This window comes from Strix uralensis, chromosome 14 (assembly GCF_047716275.1).
Source record: "Strix uralensis isolate ZFMK-TIS-50842 chromosome 14, bStrUra1, whole genome shotgun sequence".
NCBI lineage: Eukaryota > Metazoa > Chordata > Aves > Strigiformes > Strigidae > Strix > Strix uralensis.
This window is the reverse complement of record NC_133985.1, coordinates 22725502-22745357: the sequence shown is the minus strand read 5'-3', so window position 1 is coordinate 22745357 and position 19856 is coordinate 22725502. Positions and strand designations below refer to the sequence as shown.

General features: G+C 45.4%; 1 protein-coding gene across 1 annotated transcript; it reads right to left on the bottom strand.

Moving 5' to 3' along the window:
* Nucleotides 1-1375: 1375 nt before the first annotated feature.
* On the bottom strand, nt 1376-18757 carry NDFIP1 (Nedd4 family interacting protein 1). Its single transcript, XM_074883467.1, has 8 exons — nt 18503-18757; nt 8826-8913; nt 7520-7650; nt 6517-6604; nt 6219-6343; nt 4285-4351; nt 3823-3928; nt 1376-1536 (listed from the first exon to the last, which is right to left on the bottom strand). Exons 1-7 carry the CDS (start codon nt 18545-18547, stop codon nt 3825-3827), a joined length of 648 nt encoding a protein of 215 aa, XP_074739568.1. The 5' UTR covers nt 18548-18757; the 3' UTR covers nt 1376-1536; nt 3823-3824.
* Nucleotides 18758-19856: the final 1099 nt, after the last annotated feature.

The following is a 19856-nucleotide window of genomic DNA, read 5'->3' as shown; positions in this document are numbered from 1 at the left end:
ATGAACTGTATAATTCTCTCTGTGTACACTTATTTTTGTTTAAGAAGTAAATCTCTGTGTAACCTCCACCTCTCTCTGTCAGCCCCAATGGCTCGTTTGCGAGGACTATACATTTGAGAAGTTCAGCCATGAACCAAAACCACGAACAAACCGTTTCACGAGGCAGATAAGTTATGTGAAACTATGAAAAAAATTCCAACACCCTCCCCAAAAAATGTATGGAATCGCCTTCTCCTGAGGTGCCAGGCTGGCATTGAGGAGCGTCTCAGGGTTTGAAAAGCTGGTTACAAAAAGGAAGACGGACACCTTGAAATGGAGATTTGTGTTACCCCTTCTGTGGAAAAATGATGAAACTCCCACAGATAATTTGCATTTGTGATCAATAACCAGGTGCAATGAAGCATTGAAACTAAATTAAACACTGATCTACAGCAAAAATTGCTACATAAGTGACATTTATTAATGTTCTGCTATATTTACAGTTTTAACATAGTAAAACTCCGAAGTGAATTACCACTTGGCAGAAAGCACAAAAGTGCACATTAAATCTACATTTATAATGCATCAGAGTCTCTGCTAACACAAATTATAAAAGCAAGAATTACAGTTATGTTAGGAATTGTCTCAAAAGTCCCAAGCCAAAGGAAAAAAAAAAAGGGGGGGGGGGTGTTTTGCAAGGTAATTTTTTATATAAAGTTGCAACTTGATCTTTCATTTTTACACTACCAATGTGTACCATGAAAATCTCTATATAGTCCAAAAAGTAGGTAGTATGAAAGGAAAGTATACTACAACATTGAGAAGATAGACTATTAAAAAATTAATACTTGTGCCACCTTCAAAATAACGCGCTCTCCTGCGTACACCTCAGGATGCACCACCCGGCCCCGCTTCCCCCTCGGGCGGCTCTGGGGAGCAGGAAGGGGTGCAGGGGGAAAGGGGGGGGTGCAGGGGGAAAGGGGGGGGTGCAGGGGGAAAGGGGGGGGTGCAGGGGGAAAGGGGGAGGGGGCAGGGGGAAAAGGGGAGGGGGCAGGGGGAAAAGGGGAGGGGGCAGGGGGAAAAGGGGGGGCGCAGCCCCTGCCCTCCCCTCCTGAGATCCCCCTGCTCCGGGTCAGCGGCTGCCCAGGCCGGAGCAGAGCCGAGCCCAGGCCCGCTGGGGACGGAGGAGGAATAAAGCAAGTCTGGCCCCTGCTGGCTCCGGGGACAGGGCTCACGCCACCGCAATCACCACAAACTATCTCTAGAAGGCTTGATGAGCACGCCACGGACTGGACTGCAATAGCTTTGTCAAACATTAGCCACTAATGATTCAACGATTACAGAATTCTGCATTAATTATTAAAATTTTACACCTAGAAACAAATAGAAAGAAATGTTTCTCCTTTTTTTTTTTTTCAACAGTACTTTTATTTATTTATTTTAAAGCAGGTGATTATTTTTTCTTCTGCTCCAGAGTCTTGATTCACTTCCTGCAGGTGTCCTGTTGCTTCTTGAGGGAGAATTCACTAACGCAGGAAGACATTTGCCAGAAAACATCTGTTGGAGAAGGATATTGAATATTGAAACTATAGTTAGATTGTCGTTTCGGATAAGAGAAGGATGTAGTTCACAAAGAGTGCAGGATGTCTAAAGGCTTATAAAGCACCTCGGTAACACAATGACGTGGCTCTAGCAAACCCCTCAGTACTTCTGTGCATGCTTTACAGTTCTGCAGAGTTAAAATTCCTGAGGGGAAAACAGATGCTAAAGCAGACAGTGCTCTTAAACGCTGGCATAAAAACCTCCGGGTGTACGAAACTACGCTGCATCCGCACTGCGAGAACAAAACTGGACTGTGTCTTTAGCTGCTGCATCCACCCAGGATGATTCTGGGTTCTGCATCTTTCTCTCAGCTCCTGCACGAGGGGGACGTCGCGGCGCTGGAACTGCTCCGACCCGCGGCCCAGCACCAGCCCCGCCACTCGCCGGACAGCTGACGCGCTCGGCTGGGCGCTGCCAGGAACAACGGCTCAAGAGTAAACACAGCCTTGCCATCAGATCCGTTTTCACCAGTTATTATTTTCTGGTTTGCACTAATTATTTCTCTCCTCCTCCCCTCCTAATTTTCTAAAAACTATCCCCGCTCTAAAATGAGAATGATCCTTCGCCATGCCCTTTTCATTACGCCCTACAGAGGGAATCTAATCTCCAGAACAATAATACGCTGAAAATCCAAGTCTTTTGTGGTTTCCCTGCTCAGAATTTAGGATTAAAGATTTATTTTCAGGCAAAGTGTCAAAGTTGTAACATTTAGAAGTGCTTCTGGACATTTATCTCAATATATCCAAAAGAAAGAGTGTTTTTTGAAATCTTTTCTAAAATTACCAAAAAATAAACAATTAAATAAAAAAATTTTAAACGCCCTAAACCTCCATCCTCACAAGCAAGGAGTCAAGTGAGGTCTCTAAAACTGTGATTTCAAATTCCAAACACAGGAAAAGAGTGTGCAACAAGAAACCACACAGTTCCTTTAATACATGAAAAACTAAGTTTCAGTAAAGAAGCAAAATAAGAAAAAAGTTGTTCAGTGAGAACAAACTACAGATGATATAGCTGATGCTTAAACACAGTACGTGACCATACAACTGGGGGAAATAAACCCTCTGGTGACTCAGCAGGAATTTGAGAGGATATTACAAATCCTGGAGGAGGTCATAAACCATCACTGTGTTAAACAGAACTGAAACACTTAAATAAATCGACTGAACTATGTTTACACACTATCACCAGTGGAAAACTCAAGCTGGAAAACACTGCCACAATGCCCCTTTTGTGTAGCACATTCTCATTACAGACTAGAAATGAAGCAGAATCTTACACAATTTGCAGTTTCTAATAAAAGGAAAGTGCATTTGGAAAAATCAAGCCTCAGTTTTAAGATCTGAACAATTTAATGACCCCCAATTTAAAGCTGTGGTTTGTTTGGTTTCTTGATACCACTGTCCCAGCTGCAATTGCTTCAACCCTGTCTTGGGGAAATGTAGCGTTATTGTGATATTTCTAAAGGGACCATCGTGTTGCATTCGCCATCTGGGAAGCAACCTATTAGAGGATTTCCTTCCCCTCGGGGAGGGACAGTTAATGCAAGGCCATTATCTGCTGTAAGCAGGAAATTATGCTAGAAGGGTTCAACTACTTAAGCCTCCTTCTTGAAAGTCCCATTAAGGAGTCAGCAACGTTAAGGTTCAGCCTTAAAGCGGAAGACTTTTAGGCATCAAGGGTTTTGAAAGATGTTCAAGATGTTCAGGACGGTATGTTCAAGTATGTGGGAGGGGTTTTCAAAGAGCAAAGGTGTGCAAGTGTTGGATTTCTTCAGGAACTTGGCAGAAAATTCAGGCAGCATGCAAAATTCAGACAAATTGTTCTTTCCGGGACATAAGCCAAAGACAGTGACACAATCTTCTAACAACATTTTGTGACCTTTACTCATGTTTAGGACATACCACGTGTTCCAGGCATGTGATTTACTCTGAAAGCCACGCTTGCCAAATACAGTGCAATACCAAGGGGCAGAGATTTTGTTCTTACAATTCAAGTCATGGAATCTAGTGAATATACAATTCCTGTAAGCAAAAACTCTGGAAGAAATGTCAAGTATTTCTCTGCTCCCCACCAAGTCAGTCTGGACTCTGTAGAAACAGGAGCTGTGAATGGGATACCAAGAAACAACTGGTTTTTGCTGCCTTGTGTTCTAAAAATCTTCAAGAAAAGTCTAGCCTAGAAGAGTCACTGAATAGAGTTGAAAAACAAAACAGAAAAAATTCAGGAAAGCAGAAAGTTTACCTTTAGTAAATAAAGAGAACTCTGGTTCTGGGGAGAGTGGAAAAAGTATCTGGCATCTTCCTAACCTTTGCATAATTAATAAATCCTCTGAGAAACAGCAGAAAACCTAGATGGAAGAAACATATTTGTCCAGTTAACACAGGTGTTGCTTCTTCAACCAGAGAGTGAGCAGTTCAACTCACCATTACTAGTACGGAGGGGCCTAACTGGGATGCACAATAGCTGACTAAATACATCTTTTTCGTATCAATGACACCTATCTTTCCATTTCAGGCAATCTCAAGAACAAACTCTCCTTGGGCAATCACAAAACTTTTGACTTCAAATGAGATCCAGTCACTTGGTGGAAAAAGAAAAAAAGAAAGCCCACACAACCCACTCTTCCATTTAAGATCAAAGCCCTGACTGCACCTTACAGAGTTTTCAAGCATGCATTCCCTCCCTCCCCAAACCAACACTCACCTAGTACGAGGAAGACCCACCAAAGCCAATATTGGCCATCAAAGTAACCAGGAAAATAAGTGGAGAACTAAAAAAAAAAAAAAAAGATACAAGTTGGAACACGTGCAAGTTTCTGAACCCAAATCTATTCTCACCAATTTCAGCAGTAACCAGATCAAGCCCGCTGCACAGAGGAGAGTTTACAGAATGCCACACTTCATCAGCTGCAGACTGCAGGGAACAAGCTACCTCCACAAACTTTCATTTAAGCCTTTTCTACACACATCAGACCAACTCTAACCAAGGGGAATGGAACATTCCATACCAGCCATGAACTCCTGCCATCAGTGGAGCAGAAAGACACTACTGGGCAAATACTCCTGTTTTCCCTGATATCTTTGATGCTTATAAACCACAGCTGCAGTTTCTGAAAGGGAAGACCAGGTCTGCCGCAGTGCATCACATGAATTACACCATAAGGTTGGTTAGTATAGCAAACAAAAGTACAGTTGAAAAAAAGAAATCCCAAATTTATGGAACTCTCTGACAAGTTTTGCATTCAATAGGCAGTAATTGTCCCAATAGAAAGGCACCAACAGTATCAGAGCACTGAAGTTCACTATGTCAGTGGTAAAGATAGTATAAATTTTCTTCCACTCTCTTCAAGTTTAAAAACCTAACAAAAGGTAAGCTTGTTATCAAAGTTAAATCAAATCCACAGTTAAGGTCACCTGTTTCTGTCACTTTTCTTAATCCAGCAAATGGCTCTTAACACCAGTTACAAGATGACCCCAAAAATCTTAACTTTCTACAGAAAAAGTTAACAGATGCTATATTTACAAATCACAATTCCTAGCCCAAAAAGCTCAGGTATGAAGTGACAGCCCTAACACTAATGCTCTCTACTACTACTTATGCACAGCTAATGAGATTTTCCACTTGATATTTAAAATTTGGCCTGGGATGTCTGCATGCCCTTTTCACAGACACCTTCTTTTCATGGGCTCCAAATAAAGCTTTTCTGGTATTTTCTCACAGTCCCTCCAAAAAATAGTTTGACCTTTTTTTTTTTTTTCTCATTCCTTTCAGCATCAGCACATTTATATCCTCTTTTTTTTTTTTCCCTCTCAAGAAAGGTTTCCTCTTTCTCCCCCTCCAAGTTTTAAAAATACTGCATCAGCCTTTCTTGCTTCCGTAGGCAGAGGTCTGCGCCCAGCAGAGATTTTCCATCCAGGCTCCCATAACACAAACTAGTTCTGATCAGCCACCCCTTCCTCTCCCTGCGTGATCTGGTGGAGGGGAGCACAGTGGATGTTTTAACGGCCTGGATATGCCCAGTTTATATGAAAATAAAACAAGCCAGAAAAGCGTGCTTCCTCCCGATCCCCTGCTGCTTGTGCCGCAGGCACGTCGCACCAGAGGGCACCAGCGGGCTTCTCCCATCCATGTGACAACGCAGTGGCTGCCTCTTCTTCCACCAGCGAAAAGCAAACCTCACACTTACTAGTTTTTAAATCCCCATTTCCCTCTTCTCATCGGCTATCCCACATTTTAGAGAATTTTTTTTTTTTTTTCTTCAGAGGAGCACCTAAGGACCGTCATACTGGACAGAAACATCCCTGTGCTGACAGCAGGGCTCGCTTTATCCGGATAAATGTTTTCCAAAGATCAGATCGTTGTTACTGCTCAACACACATTTTGATCGAACAGAGTGGCTCTGTCAGAGCACACCATACTTGGGTGTGCAATCTTTATTCTCTTTTAATACAACAATTCCAGCATATAAACAGGACAGAATGATGAAAAAACTCTGTTCTCAGTGAATAAGGGGCTCAAAATCTATTTTGTTATAAAAAGCTAAATTTCTAACTAGCTTCACTATAAGTGAGATAAAAACAAGCTAGGGAAAAAGAGTATCAGTGTCTACATACACATTTTGGCACTACACAACTTACCCTAACAATAAGGATCCACTTAATAAGAGACAGACCAAACCCAGAGATGGCCCCATATCGTCCTGCAGCTGAAGTAGTCAGACAGAAAGACAGGAAAAATCCAATCCAGTTGAAGAGGAATGCCACTGAGAAAGCAGAAGGAGCAAGGTTAAGCCCTCTTTATATTCCAAGGAGAACAAAAACCATAAAACCCTTCCACACAGGTCTTTCCTGGTGCCACATAAACATTAAGTGTGAAAATAACTCTGGCTATTTGGGGTCACTCCTTGAAAAAAAATAAGTTCCGCCATGTACTTACTGAAGAAAGTCAGCATGAAAATGCCATCATTTCCTATCCTCAGCTGGTCGGTGTCATCAAAGTCATCCCGTGTCACAAAGTCATCATCCTGCAAATCAAAGGGAGACAAGACAGGGGGGGGATTTAAGTCAGTCCAGTCGGTGCAGCAATCCCAATTCTGCACATGGCTCTTCAAGAAAGAGCCAGCAAATTGTCCAGCCCTCAAAAAGCAGTGTAGGATGGATACAAAATGCTTTGTTTACATTTAAGGAAAGTCCCCCGTGGGGCACGGGGGGGAATCCTAAATCTCAAAAGGCTACAAATGCAAGCAGGTAAAATTCCTGCTTCTCATCCTGAGATGATGCAGGGCATGAAACATTAAGTCACTGGCAGTATTTTTTTTTTTTTTTAAGATAGTCAAGAACCAGCATGTTCTTGTTCTCACTGTAAAGAATTCTCCTACTCATTAAAAAAAAAATTAAACTTATCTCAGCAAGGAATTTGGCTTCTATGAAGAAGTATAACAAGCAGTGGACATTCAAGGAGTGGAAGAAGAGGCTGAACAAGAGATAAAAAAAAAGCAAAAAAAGCAAAAAGAAATAAAAAAAATGAAAAAATAATTCTTCTGACAGAATGGTTTTATCATCCGTGTACTGGCTACACTGACCTCTGGAAAAGTAAGCAGCAGGAGTATCAAGGGTAGATATGCAAGATGGCTGAACAATTAATCCTAAATATTTTTTTAAAAAAAACAGTGACAGTGCACACAGACACAGTACAGTGCCTCTGTCAGCTTGTCAAATTAATCTGGATAGCACATGCTGGCATTACTGAGCTGCCTGACATCATCACAGCCACCCAGAGGAAAATAAAAAAAAAAAAATTCAGCCACAGAACTCTTGGGACTATGTAATATCACCACCCCAGAAAAAAAAAAAAAGTCATGACACTTGATCAGCAGGACTTAAACCAGAAATTCTACACAAGAAACACGAAGGACGTACAGCCAGCCAAGCAGACTCACCCTTCCAGGAACCAAGGGAATTGTGGCTTCAGCCTTGGTTCTCTCCGCCTCATCATAACTAGGCAGTGTTGTGGCCACGTTGTAAGATGGAGGCTTAGGAAATCCTGACTCATCCTTGTAGTCAAAATAAGCTGCAAAAGAAAAAAGTTAGACAGAAGGTAACTTGTCAGGTCCTTAAGAACACCCTGTTGGGAATGAGAAGCGTTTGGGATGACTTCAGATGACCCCAACACCCCAGGCTGCTGAAGCCTGCCCCTCCTGTCCCCTCCCCACCCTCTAGCCTCTTGCCATCCCAAAACAGAAAGCAAAAAAACACAGGAGCACCTTATCTGATATAAAGTAATACACAGAGCGCTGCTTTAAAATGCCTGGCTATATTTATTTTTAAAACAATGATACATGCTGCGTCTCTCCTGACTTCAGTAAACAGAAGCAGTCATATTTTCAAACTCAAGTGGTTTGAGTGAGTCAAAGAAGCATCACTGTAAGCCTTAGGCCACTGGTGACCAATTTTTCCAGAGACAGACTCCAAACTGTTTTCTGATGGAGGGGAAAGGGATCGAAACAGAAATCAAACATAGCATTTCTGAGCCCGGTCGCTGGGCTGCACTAAGGAACCAGACCTCAGAGGCCATCTTTGCAGTTAGTGGGCCAAGCAGGGGTACTCAGCAGGCTGCCTGACAGACACGATATTCAAACTTCTGTCCCAAGCTGGCTGGCTGTTTGACAGTATGTTGCATTTGATTCACAAATCTTATCTGAACAATTGACTATGAAAGTTCTGGAGGGAAAAAATGAGAATATTTACCTAAGCCAAAAATACTCTGATAGATAACCAACACAAAATAAGCTGTTTTGTTAAAAGCTGTTAGTGACATGACAGTACAATGATTCAGAAGCATAACCCTTCTGACCAAGTCCTTAGTTACTGAAAACTGCAGAGAGAGTGAATTCTTTAATCCCTTTTAAGTAACAAGCCCTTTTTGGAAGGAGCACAGTATCATCCAAATGCCAAATAATGAGAGGGGAACCACAAATCCTCACAGCACTTTGATTTTAACTGTCTTCAATCTACTAAGAACACTGTGAAATGTAACTTGAACACCACTTGATGGGATGACATCAGATGAATGTAGCCAAAATGCATCTTCTAAACCACAAGTAACAATAGTCTCTTTGGATCAATTCTGATCCTTTGCAGTCTTAGTAAGGATGCTGCAATGCCATCCGTCAATAAGGAGAATAATTAAGGAGGCAAGAAAGAACAAGAGAGCAAACCTAGCTATTTCCTTTCAGCTCCATTTACCTGTATTCTCCGCAGAAATGCTGCTGTAAGGCGGAGGGGCATCATTCACCACTGGTGCAGTCTCGCCTGGCTCCTCTTCATTCTGCAGCTGAACAGACCCACACACGAGAGAGGTTAACAGGGTTTCTCGAGTTCTGTGAAATTACCACTGTAGTTTTAATTGCTTATGGCAGACTCTCCTGGAAGAAGACTGTTCTACAGCATCACGGGGTGTGCAAGCAGTTGCTCTGCTTCACACCGAAGTACTCCCACTTGAAATGATCAATATGCCATCTCAGTTTTAATGTGGTTTTAAATCACATCCTCACACACCTGGACTTTGACAAGGCACAGCACGCACCATTTCAGTATTTTTCCATTTCCCTGGCACTTCCTCAGATCCCTCAGCTCACACTGTTTAGGAGCTGCAGTTACATCTCTTTTAGTCGAGGAGATAGCAGGAGATAGCCAAGAAAAGACTCCATCGCTGCCTGTGGCTTTGCTAAGGAAGGATTTTTTCCATGGATACATTACGTAATGATCCATATCGGTATGAATCTTGCCATTTCCCTTCAACCTTTCACACCGTATGACTGAAAAGGAGAGAGTTTATTTTGTGCACTGCGCTTCCCACAGACCCTGTATAAATAACCATACAGCTTATCAAATCTAGTGTCACTTGCATGAAGCAGGTATGAAAACGCAGGCTTTGATCAGAGAAGCTAGTCCTTACCAGGCCAGGAGCCTTCGAAGCAGAACATACCAGAAAGGAATTTACAAACCAGCTGCCATCTAGTTTTTTTCTTCTTTCTGTTTCTTATTATCTCATCAACAAAGAATCTAAGTTTTGATGCAACTCATTTCAAAAAAGCACCTTGGGACTGAACCACGGGCCTGAACAGAGAGGCACTACTCTCTTTTGTAATCACCACGAAAAGCAGCAATCCTGCAGCTTCTTCCCTATCATCTTCTTGAACTATCCCCCCTGCACACCCCTGCTAACACTCTTGAAGCCATCCATTATTTTGCTTTCTTTTCTTTGGAGAGACATGTTGCCATTCAAGTCCTTCCCAAGCATTTAACGGGGGGGGATATGTTCTTGTTTTACTTGTATGTCTTATCAGGAAAAAAAAATATAAAAATCAGCTCATACTTCTAAATGAAGGCCTTGTTTTATACATAACTGTTCTGTGTCTTGGCTTTTTATTCCTTTTGCTGCCTAAGATCAAATATCAGACTACATCTGTGCCCTCTGTGAAAGTTAAAGCCAAAACTTTTTCAGGTGTTTTAAGCACAATTCGTTGGACATTGGCATCCAACCACAGCTGTGTGTCTGAACTGTGAGACATCTGAGTCCTGCAAGCTTGCTGAGTGGAGCGTGGATTGTTTCCTTTCCTCTGCCATGAACTGGGCAGCCACACGAGCACGGACAGAACGAGTAACTGCAGGTGGGTGGTTCATCGCACCGTGGCCAGACACCGTGTCCCCGCTGGCTTTTCAGCTCCTCGGCATGGAGGCTGCCGTCCTCCCCGCTGCGTCACAGCTCCCCGCGCCAGTTATGTCAAAAGACTTTAAACACACCTGGTGTTGAAGGAGTTTAACCTCGAGAGGTTTAAATGCCTTGGGTTAGCAGGCGATGACACGAGCAGTTCTGTGGGCAGGTCCAAGGGGTTGGCCAAGAGCAGGAAAGGGCAAGAAACAACACTGGGAAGCACTAGGAAAGATTCAGCAGCAGTGTCACCCAGTCGAGCTGTGCCAAAACAACAGACCATCACAGGACTGTTTCACCTTTCATGAAGCTCACCTTGCTACTCCAACAGCGAGCCTCCACCCTCTCCCCATTCCAAATGGGAGAGGTGGAAAAAAAAAAAAAAAGAGGGAGCTGGTCAGCCCCAAGTTTTCAGGGTAAGAACTCCCCACATGGCACAAAGCTGAACCACTTCCTTGAAGAAGGAGAAATTAATTAAGTGATCCGGATGAAAATTTAATCCGTATTATGCCAAGAGCACCTCCTAGCACAGACGCTGTGGCTGTCAGCCGCAGACATCTAAAATGCTGGCCCCCGGCCAGTCGTGAACCCACACCAAATCAATCCCCTTCTGCACCCTGGGAGCCAGGCCACGGGGTACATGGGGCAGAGGTGGCAGGTACCTGCCTCCAGGGCTGCAGCTTTAATTAGCCTCAGGGCACCAAGCAATTAACACAATAAGCTGCAGCAGCTCCTACAACAGCAACACATCTTCATCTTTTTCAAACCAGCTGACTCAGCATGAGCCCTTACCAAGAACCAAAAATGCCTTATTTTATAAACCCCATGGAGTTCAGTCATTAGAAGAAAATGCAAACTAACTTGTGAAGTAATTGCCTATTAAAATAACCTTTAAAAAAAATTTTAAAAAGAGCACTGCTGGAGAAATTCAAGAGCAGCCTGCACACAGCATGAGAGGGGCAACCTAAAGGATAACGCAGTAAAATGTAGCATCAAACTAGTTGATTCAGACTGTCCCAGCTCCACCATGCTTATTTTCAGTCTATCCATGAAAATTCAATACCTCTCCCCTTTTTTTCCTTCTGCCTATGCAGGACCCAGTCTATTAAAGAAGGAGGAAAGGCTCTGACACAGTAGGGACGCCCTGGATACCGCATGCCCTGCAGTACCTGCTCTCCTAGCGAGGGGGCGGCAGAAATTAAAACCCTGATGTTTTTAAGAAGGAAAACATATACAACCTAAAAGAACAATCACCAAGGAGCGGGAAGGAAGGCACTAGATGTGACAACACTGGAAGAGATGAAACAAAAGAAGACACAGACAGTTGAGTGTAATATTCATTCCTACCACTGGAATTCTTACAAGGTTCTTCTTTCAACAGCAAAAAGAAATACGTATTCTTACAACAACGTCATGCGGGAGAGAGCAAGCTGAACTTACTGCCGGCTTCAAACCATTACGGTTGAGGTAATGGCAGAAAAGACGCAGTCGCTTTTTGAAGTTGAGCTAGAGGCTGTAGGAGGTATACACTTAGAGAAAACAGATTTTTCTTCTAATGGACAAGGTACACAAATGCCTTCCAGCCTTCCTAATGATTCCAGGCATCTAAAATTCAACTAAGTGCTTATTTGCAAAGCAGTAAGGGTTCATGTGACAGGAAGAATGAGTCACCGGGCCCTCGCCCTGGCACTCGCCACAGGCTCCTCGGTGGGCAGGCGATGCCCCCGGCCACTGCCCGGAGCCTTCAGCACCCTGAGAACCCCACAAAGCAGCGCCTGGCTGCTGCCTGTTTTGCTGAGGCTGTGGGGTATTCCTTCTTTGAGTCACTGATGGATTTTAGCTCTTAAAAGTATGACTCTTGCATTTGTGGCATGAAAAAATAGACCATCTTTACTGCAACACATACAGTTAAAAGTTTGGCTGTGATTTTTTTCACTGGATTGCTAAAACAACAGAAAGTTGCCTGGCAGAATGGGGTAAGACCCAGGGACATTTATTTTCCAAAAAACGCCATCACAAGCTTGGCTCCAAGCAAGATATCGCCTCTGTCCGCCACTTCCCCCTGGCTGAGACATATCCTGTGTAAATATACAGAGCACAGTAGCATTAAAGTTCACAACTTACAAAACGTTTTGAAATATTTCCCTGTAAAACTTTGAAGAGAGCACTTCCAATAAATATATTTGTTAATTCTTCCAAATTTGCTAAACATTGCACATGGGCTGCTGACAGAGTTTGTTTTTTTTTTTAACCTCCCCTTGCCCCAAGTCCTTAGGCTGCACACAAATACTCTACACTAAATCAGCATTACCATAAGCTTTGCCTTAGCAATATATCATCAGTAATACATTAACTCAGCCATATATCATCAACATTTACTGCATTTCAGTCCTTATTTTATGTTCTGGCACACAAGGTAGAATGGCACAGAAATCCCACAGAGGAATTCTAGAATGAAGATAACCCTAATCAGATCTCATTTTTCTTGTTACTATGGTTTCTCTGAGATTCCAAAAAGACAGATATTTAGGCTAATGACAGAAAGACAATCAATAATTTTTTAAAAGGTGACAGGATTGATTTTTTCAGAACAATGAAATCATAACCTCTGCAAGCCAAATGTTAAAAAAACCAAAAATGTGTATCACTATGAAATCTGAGAGTACTCCAGCAAGGGAACAGCCTGCCCACCAAAAGGTTACGCTTCATCCCCGTTGCAACACCCTTTACTTTTCTCCTTCCATCTCCGGCCTTTCGGAAGCAAATGGAAGTCGCTACCAGCTCTGAAGGGAAGAGGATTATTTTTATTGACTTATGCTTCATTTTAAACATACCCTGATTTGAAATCCTGACTTTTGCCCAACGGTGTTGCAGACTCCTATAAGTTCGTACCAGCTTACTGATCAGCAGGAATAATGACAAGCTATTCAACAAGTCAACCCACAGGCATCAGTCCTCTCCTCCATGAGCAAATAACTGTTTTCTCCCGTAGGCACTCCCAGCTCATTCACCCGCAGGAGTGACAGCCCCCAACAGCTTGTCTACCCCAGTGGCGCCGTCGAAGCGAACCCTCCCCTGGCTTCTCCCCGCCCCGGGAGATGCTGATGCTCCTGCCCAAGCCTTGCACCGCAGAACTGGTTCTGCCCAGGGCCCTGAGCACAGCCCAACTCTGCGGAACAACCTCCTGAGGTCTCCGCCAACCTGAGCTACTCCTTCACTTCAATAAAGGACTGAAAACCATCCACCTCCCCTCCTAAAAATGGTGCTTTTTTTTTTTTTTTTTCCAGCTGGACCAGCTCCTGGGTGCTCCCCACAGCAGGATGCACAGACCACAAACCAGCGACCAGCGGGAGCATCCGCCTAAAGGGTATGTTTGCAACGACCCTCCCAGCTACCAAAGTAAAAACACAAATCAAAATGTATTTTTTGTCCATCAAAACACAACCTATGCTCATGAGGATGTTGTTCTTCACTGACTCACTGCAGTTAATGGCCTTACAACATGGAAATACGCCTCGGTCCTGGGAAACACGCTGACCTGACTCCATCGTCTCTGTTCAAATTATACTTTTTTGTATAATATGAATTATACTGGTCTGGTTAGACTGTAAACAAGCACTTGGGCCAGCACAGACCTGTGCCTGCAGACTGTCCTTAGGTCTGAGCATTCAAGGTCTTAATGCAGAAGAAGTAGGTTTTAATCTCACATAGCTGTAATTAAATTTCACGTGCTTAACAAAGCATAAGGCCTTACCGTAATATTTAGGATCAGATTAACATTTTTCTGGACATTAAGACATCACATAAAGAATTCCGGATCTTTTAAGCATTTTAAAGTATCACATTTTTTAAATTGTCATATGAAGAATGTTAAGTATCTTCAATGAAAAAAATCCCATTGTTCCACCATGTATCAAATTTGGATATTTCACAAGAAGAGGAAGAAAGAGAATGATCGGATACACCTCAATATTGAATTTTTCTTATTAGTCCCAATGACAAAGAATCAGAATTCACACACACACAGAACTTTTGCTACTTGCTTTCAGTATGGTACTTTTAAAACACGATGCCAAGCCCACAATAAAGAGGTGCCACATCTCCTGTGAGCCACTGAACAACCCGAAGGTCTGAGGGACTGTTCCTACATCTGCTTCCCAGATGAGGTTTTGGAGCCCCACTGAATTTTAGTGATGAGAGAAAAGTCACCAAAGCAGCCCAGCCAAGAGTCCAACACAACCCTGATACCTGAGATAATATTTTATTAAACAGTTTGCATGCAAGGCTACTTTCTCCTGTTACACAAGCTACGTGACGATACTGACCTACTACTGTTTCACTGCCTCTCCCAAGCCCTTTGATATTTTAGAGATGGAATATATTTTAATTCTATCATTAGTTTTTCACACAGAATCACTAAAACCTTGCAAAGTCACCTGAGAGGTACTCTTGCCTACAGAAGTAGGTATTTCAGAACAAAACAGTGAGACTGAACACAGACTGGGCTGGACATTGAGCAGCTTCAGACAAAGCGTGCAGCCCCCACCAGCTCCAGCAGAACCCAAGCGTGGCAGCTGTGCAAGAGGCATGATTTTACTCTGTGACTTTTTTTTAAAAAAAATCTTTACTGGTTTTATATCAATGGACATCTCCTACTCTCCTTGTCTGAATACAAAAAAGAAAAAAAAAAAAAGAAAACAACCTACCCTAGAAATTTTTTCACCTGTGTCTTTAGCAAGCACATCTGCACACTACTAGCACCTCACCAAGGAAACAAATAGCCACTGACATCGCTAACTCTATCAGCTGACATTAAAAGATTTGGTATAGTCTCATATTTTAGTTTCCAACTGTGTGCCCATTTCAACTGAAAAATTAAAGACAAGCTTAAGGTAAGTACAAGGTGACAACTGACATCTGCCTCCCTGTTTCACTCCAGCCTTCCCCGACATTAACTTAGCACTGTGGTCCTTCATGGATTTTAAACTGTATTCACCTTGTATCTTCCACAGTTTCACTGAAAGAAAACCAAACAACTGGCAAAATCTTTCTTCCTTGTGTTTCCCATAGGCACCTCCCCTTATGAAATGATTCATGATCCATGTAAGCCTGCAACAAGTGGAACAGGAAGAAATATCTCTTAAAAATGAATATGTCTTCGTTATTTAACACACCCACCATTTTCTAGGTGGGTTTACATTACTCATGTACATCCCATATATTTTCAAATGCTTCAAGTAAAAAACATGCCTCTGCTAACATACAGTGTAAATAAGCCTATTAAAAGCCTGGCTATTTTTTCCAGAATGGAAGCTAGTTTCTATTCTAGGGATGAAATACAGTTCTGCCACTGAACTCACAATCCAGGCGTTATGCGCAAAGGGCTTTAAGCCACCTAATCCTAACAACATCCCTGTGTAACTATCCCAAAGGCAGGTCTAAGTGACAACAGCCTCCCAACGTCCCTTTTTGGGACACAGCACTACCCAGAATAATGACAGCAGGGCGTGCTGCAGCCTTCCTTCCTCCCAAACATCTCCCACTCCCATCTCCAAGAAGCACAGCCGTGTCACCCGACCTGCAGAGGAGGAACCGAAACAGCGCTCTGCCCCAGTCACCCTGCCTGGCTCCCACTCACCACCCCGGCCCGTGCTCCCGATGCAAGCCGAGATCCTTTTTCTGGAGTTTTAGCTTTATTCTTCATCGAGCTGCACTTCCTCAGTATATTAGATCAGCCTGCCACATCATCCAAAGGCGTCATCGCAGGCTATTTTTTATCAGATTATCTAAATCCTGAACAAAGCACAAGGGCTAGAAAGTTAGCTTTAGAAAATAAAACATACGGCATCGAACACCCCTTTCACACTGCATGTACTGGTGAACGCACACAGGTTGTGAGTTTGCAGCGAGGGAGGCTGCTGGGGCTGCACGGCCCACCCCTCGTCTGCAGAGCTGAGGAACAGGGGGGACAAAGAAACACACAGGTTTCAAACTCAGTTATCAATTGCTGTCGTCCTCAAATCATCCTCATTAACTACCACCTTTTTTTCTGAAAATACACACACTCAAGGAATCCTACAAATGTTTTACATGTTCAAGGAGTGCCCACACCCCAACAGTACTGTTCCTACACACAGGTCGAAACACCAGGAACGCTTCCCGGAGCAGGGGTTACACGACGGCACGCTGGCACGGGGTATCATGTTTAGCCGTACAGGAACCGCCTAGTTATGTGACAAACTCCACTAATGTATTACCCCACTCCCCCCAAATTACCAAGTTTTAAAGTTACCAGTTCTCCTCCACTGCCTCATAATCCAGTAACTTTATTATAAAGATTAAATGAGCTTGTTCTGAATCTCTACAGGCTACCTCTCCTTACTGGATCCTGTATTCAGCTCTAGCCCTTACGGTTATCAATTCACTTCGTTGGCACGTGGTATGTTCGTTAATTTTACATTCATACACACAATAAGTTTCAATGTATGGAAAAAAAATTGACACATTCAATGCTAGAGAGACTCTCCCACCCTCTCATCTCCTCTTCATCTAAATACCAACTCTGCGTCTTTAGTTTCACAGCTTGCAGGGTTTTTGGAGCAACGCAAGCATGAGGAACCAGTTCAGCAATAACACACTTTACAACAATATGAGCACCAGGGTTCTGGCAGAGCACGAGGGGGAAAAAAAAAAAAGCAATTTCTAAACAGCTACGCAGAAGTAAATACATTTACATGTGAGTTTCTGATTCTGCACTCCAGTTACACCAGTCCTTTCACGGGGCCTCCATTATCTGTTTGCCTTTAGCAGTATAAACCCTTCGGGCACAGCCTGCCTCCCTAATCTCTGCAGTGCCACGCAGTTATGCTCTACAGCAACAGCGGTGTCTGTGTGTCTGTCAGATGGGTCAGCAGGACCTGGCAAAACGACAGCTTTACACGTTTCTCTTTGAGGAAACCAGGATTGTGTTTATCCGTCAGATAGAGAGTCACTGAAGAGCAACGCAATAGAGTTCTTCAGCACATTTTGTCACCTCTTTCCACATGCTCAAGGTGGTGGGACACAAAGCCAGATCCCTTCGCAAAGGACATTTGTGAAGACGTTTGCCAGGGTCAACACCAATGGCAGGGCTCTGATAGGAAAGGCGATTAGTGAAAAGACCTGGTTATTTCTACCTACCATTTCCGAGAACAACAACAAAGAGATTTGTTTTTGTAAGCAGGCACATCTGTTTTGCTCGGAACAAAAAAAAAAAAAAAGCCTAAGTTTTACTTAACTTCTACATTTCTAGCATGTAAAAAACAGACCTTCAGCTGTCACGATGAGACTAATATTCGATCCCAAGGGAAGGTGCATCTCGTATTCTGAAGAGAGCGAGCCTACCCACGCTGAAAACGCTACCAAGGCAAAGTCATAACACAAGGATTTCTGATAAGAATCTCGGTGAAGCAGGGGAGAGCGCCATGTACCGTTTTGAGGGATTTCTCCCCTAGTTTAAGTAACGAAGTCTCCATGTCTGTGTGTCACGAACACACACCAGCAGGAGCCGGGTCACACAGCGGGGCCCAACCGACCCCGAATCCCTCTGTGAGGCTGATACTCCCGAGCAAACGCGTCCTCTCCTTCAGGAGGGTGGCAAGGAAGAACAACGCCGAGTTTAGGAGGGAGGTCTTTAAGGGCAGCCTCTGGCCTACGGGGATTTCAATCTGAGCCGGGGGGGACCACACGTAAAAGATGAAATAAAATTAACGGCAATTTCAAGACAATGCAGGACAAGCTCGCTGCATCTCGCTGGGCTGCGGGCTGGAGGGGAGCGGCCGCGGAGCCTCCTGCAGCACGGCAGGGGACCGGCGAGGAAAATGCCCGGCGGGGACAGCACCCTGCGCACAAGGTCGCTCCGGCCCCTCCGCCGGCGGGGCCCCCCGCGGTAGCTGCGAGGCCTCCGCCCCGGGCGCTGCCGGAGGCCGCGGGCCCGCTCCCCGCCCCGCTCCCCCCCCCGCGCTTTCCCCGCAGCGGGACAGCGGCGCCCGCAGGCCCGGCCCAGGCTCAGGCCCAAGCCCAGGCCTAGGCCCAGGGCTGAGGCGCCGCCCGGCTCCCCGGGGCACGGCCGCGGAGGGGGCACGACGGGTCCCCGCCCGGCCGCGGCCTCCGGCCTCCCCGGCGCGGCCTGCGGAGCCGCGGCGCTCGCGTACCCGCCGCCCCCCCTCACCTGCTGGTACCGGCCGCTGCTGGGCTCGGCGGCCGCGGCCGCCATGGCGCTCGGCGGGGCTCGGACAGCGGGACGGGGAAGGGGCGGGGGGGGGAGCTCGGCGGCGCGGCCCGGCCGCCTCCCGACGGGCGCTACGGAGGCGGAGGCGGCGGCAGCCGGGTCGCTCCTCGCTGCGGGCTCCGCTCCCGCCCCTCCGCCCGTCACGCTCGGTCGCACCCGCCTCCCGCCCCGCCCGCAGGGCCGGGCCCGGGGCCGCGTCCCGCCGGCGGCCAGAGCCGGCCCCGGGGCGGGGGGTGAGGGCAGCAGGGGGCGACCGGGCGGCCCCCGGTGGTGCCCGGGGGGCGACCAGAGCCAGCCCGGGGGCACGGGTGGGCGCGTGGCGGGGACGCGGCGCACCGGTGCCCGCGGGGATGCTGCACGTTCCCTGGCAGGTTGTGGGAGCCGCAGAAGCAACCCCAAAAGCTGCCGAAGTAACCCCAAAAGCTGCCGAAGTAACCCCACCAGCTCTGTGCGCGACATACCTTATCTATTATGAAACTCAACATACAATTATTGAGGGTGAAAGCTTCCACAGAAAGTGGTAAAGAAGCCCAGGGAGTCAGAAAATGGATGTTAAACCCATGTTGAAAACACCCCTTCAGCGAGGACACGCGGGGGCCAGCGCTGGCACAAACCGGCGGGTCCTGAGCCACGTTCGCCCAGCCGTGGTCCTGGACACCCACCGCTGTCGCCAGCCCTGTGCCCTCGTGCCAACACAGGCCCATGCCGCCGCTCCCCGCCCGGGCAGGGAAGAGGCCCGCGACGCGCTGCGCTGCAGCGTGAAGCAAACACGAGATGTTGGCCAACTCCTCCGAAAGCGCCGTCGGATCTTTCCGAGCCACATAAAGCAGATGGCATGGCAGATTCGAAATCTCATTCCAGAAGAAGCACGCGTAGGAAACCACGCAGAGATAGAAGTTTGTTTATCCAGAGGGTTTTTGCGTTGTTACATTGGTTAAGAGACTTTCCAGCTTGTGTAACCTTTATTCTCTACGTGCACGGTTCAGCTATAGTCGGGCTTGTACAAAACTACCCACATCAATCTCTAAGGTTGATGAGACTTAAATATATCAGCTTTAGGACGAGGAAGGCTGAATCAGCCCCGCTGGGATTCCAAGCTGCAAATTCAGAGAGTCGCAAGCGTTTAAACCTGTGGACATGGGTTTGAACTGCGTACTCAGTCGTAAATACATGCCTTAACTCTCATTATTCATTACCACAATCAGGTTGGGGTTTTTTTCTGTATTCTGTTTTTGCAGGAGATAGTTCGCCCATGTCTCAGTCAGACCAATGAACATCACAGTTCTCATGTTGA

Excerpts from the sequence above, each read along its gene's own strand:
- NDFIP1 (XM_074883467.1), bottom strand. The coding sequence starts at position 18,547 with ATGGCGGCCGCGGCCGCCGAGCCCAGCAGCGGCCGGTACCAGCAG. Across the intron at positions 8,914-18,502 it reads GCAGCGGCCGGTACCAGCAG|CTGCAGAATGAAGAGGAGCC; the intron begins GTGAGGGGGGGC and ends GGGTCTGTTCAG. Across the intron at positions 6,344-6,516 it reads TTTCATGCTGACTTTCTTCA|TGGCATTCCTCTTCAACTGG; the intron begins GTAAGTACATGG and ends CTGCTTTCTCAG.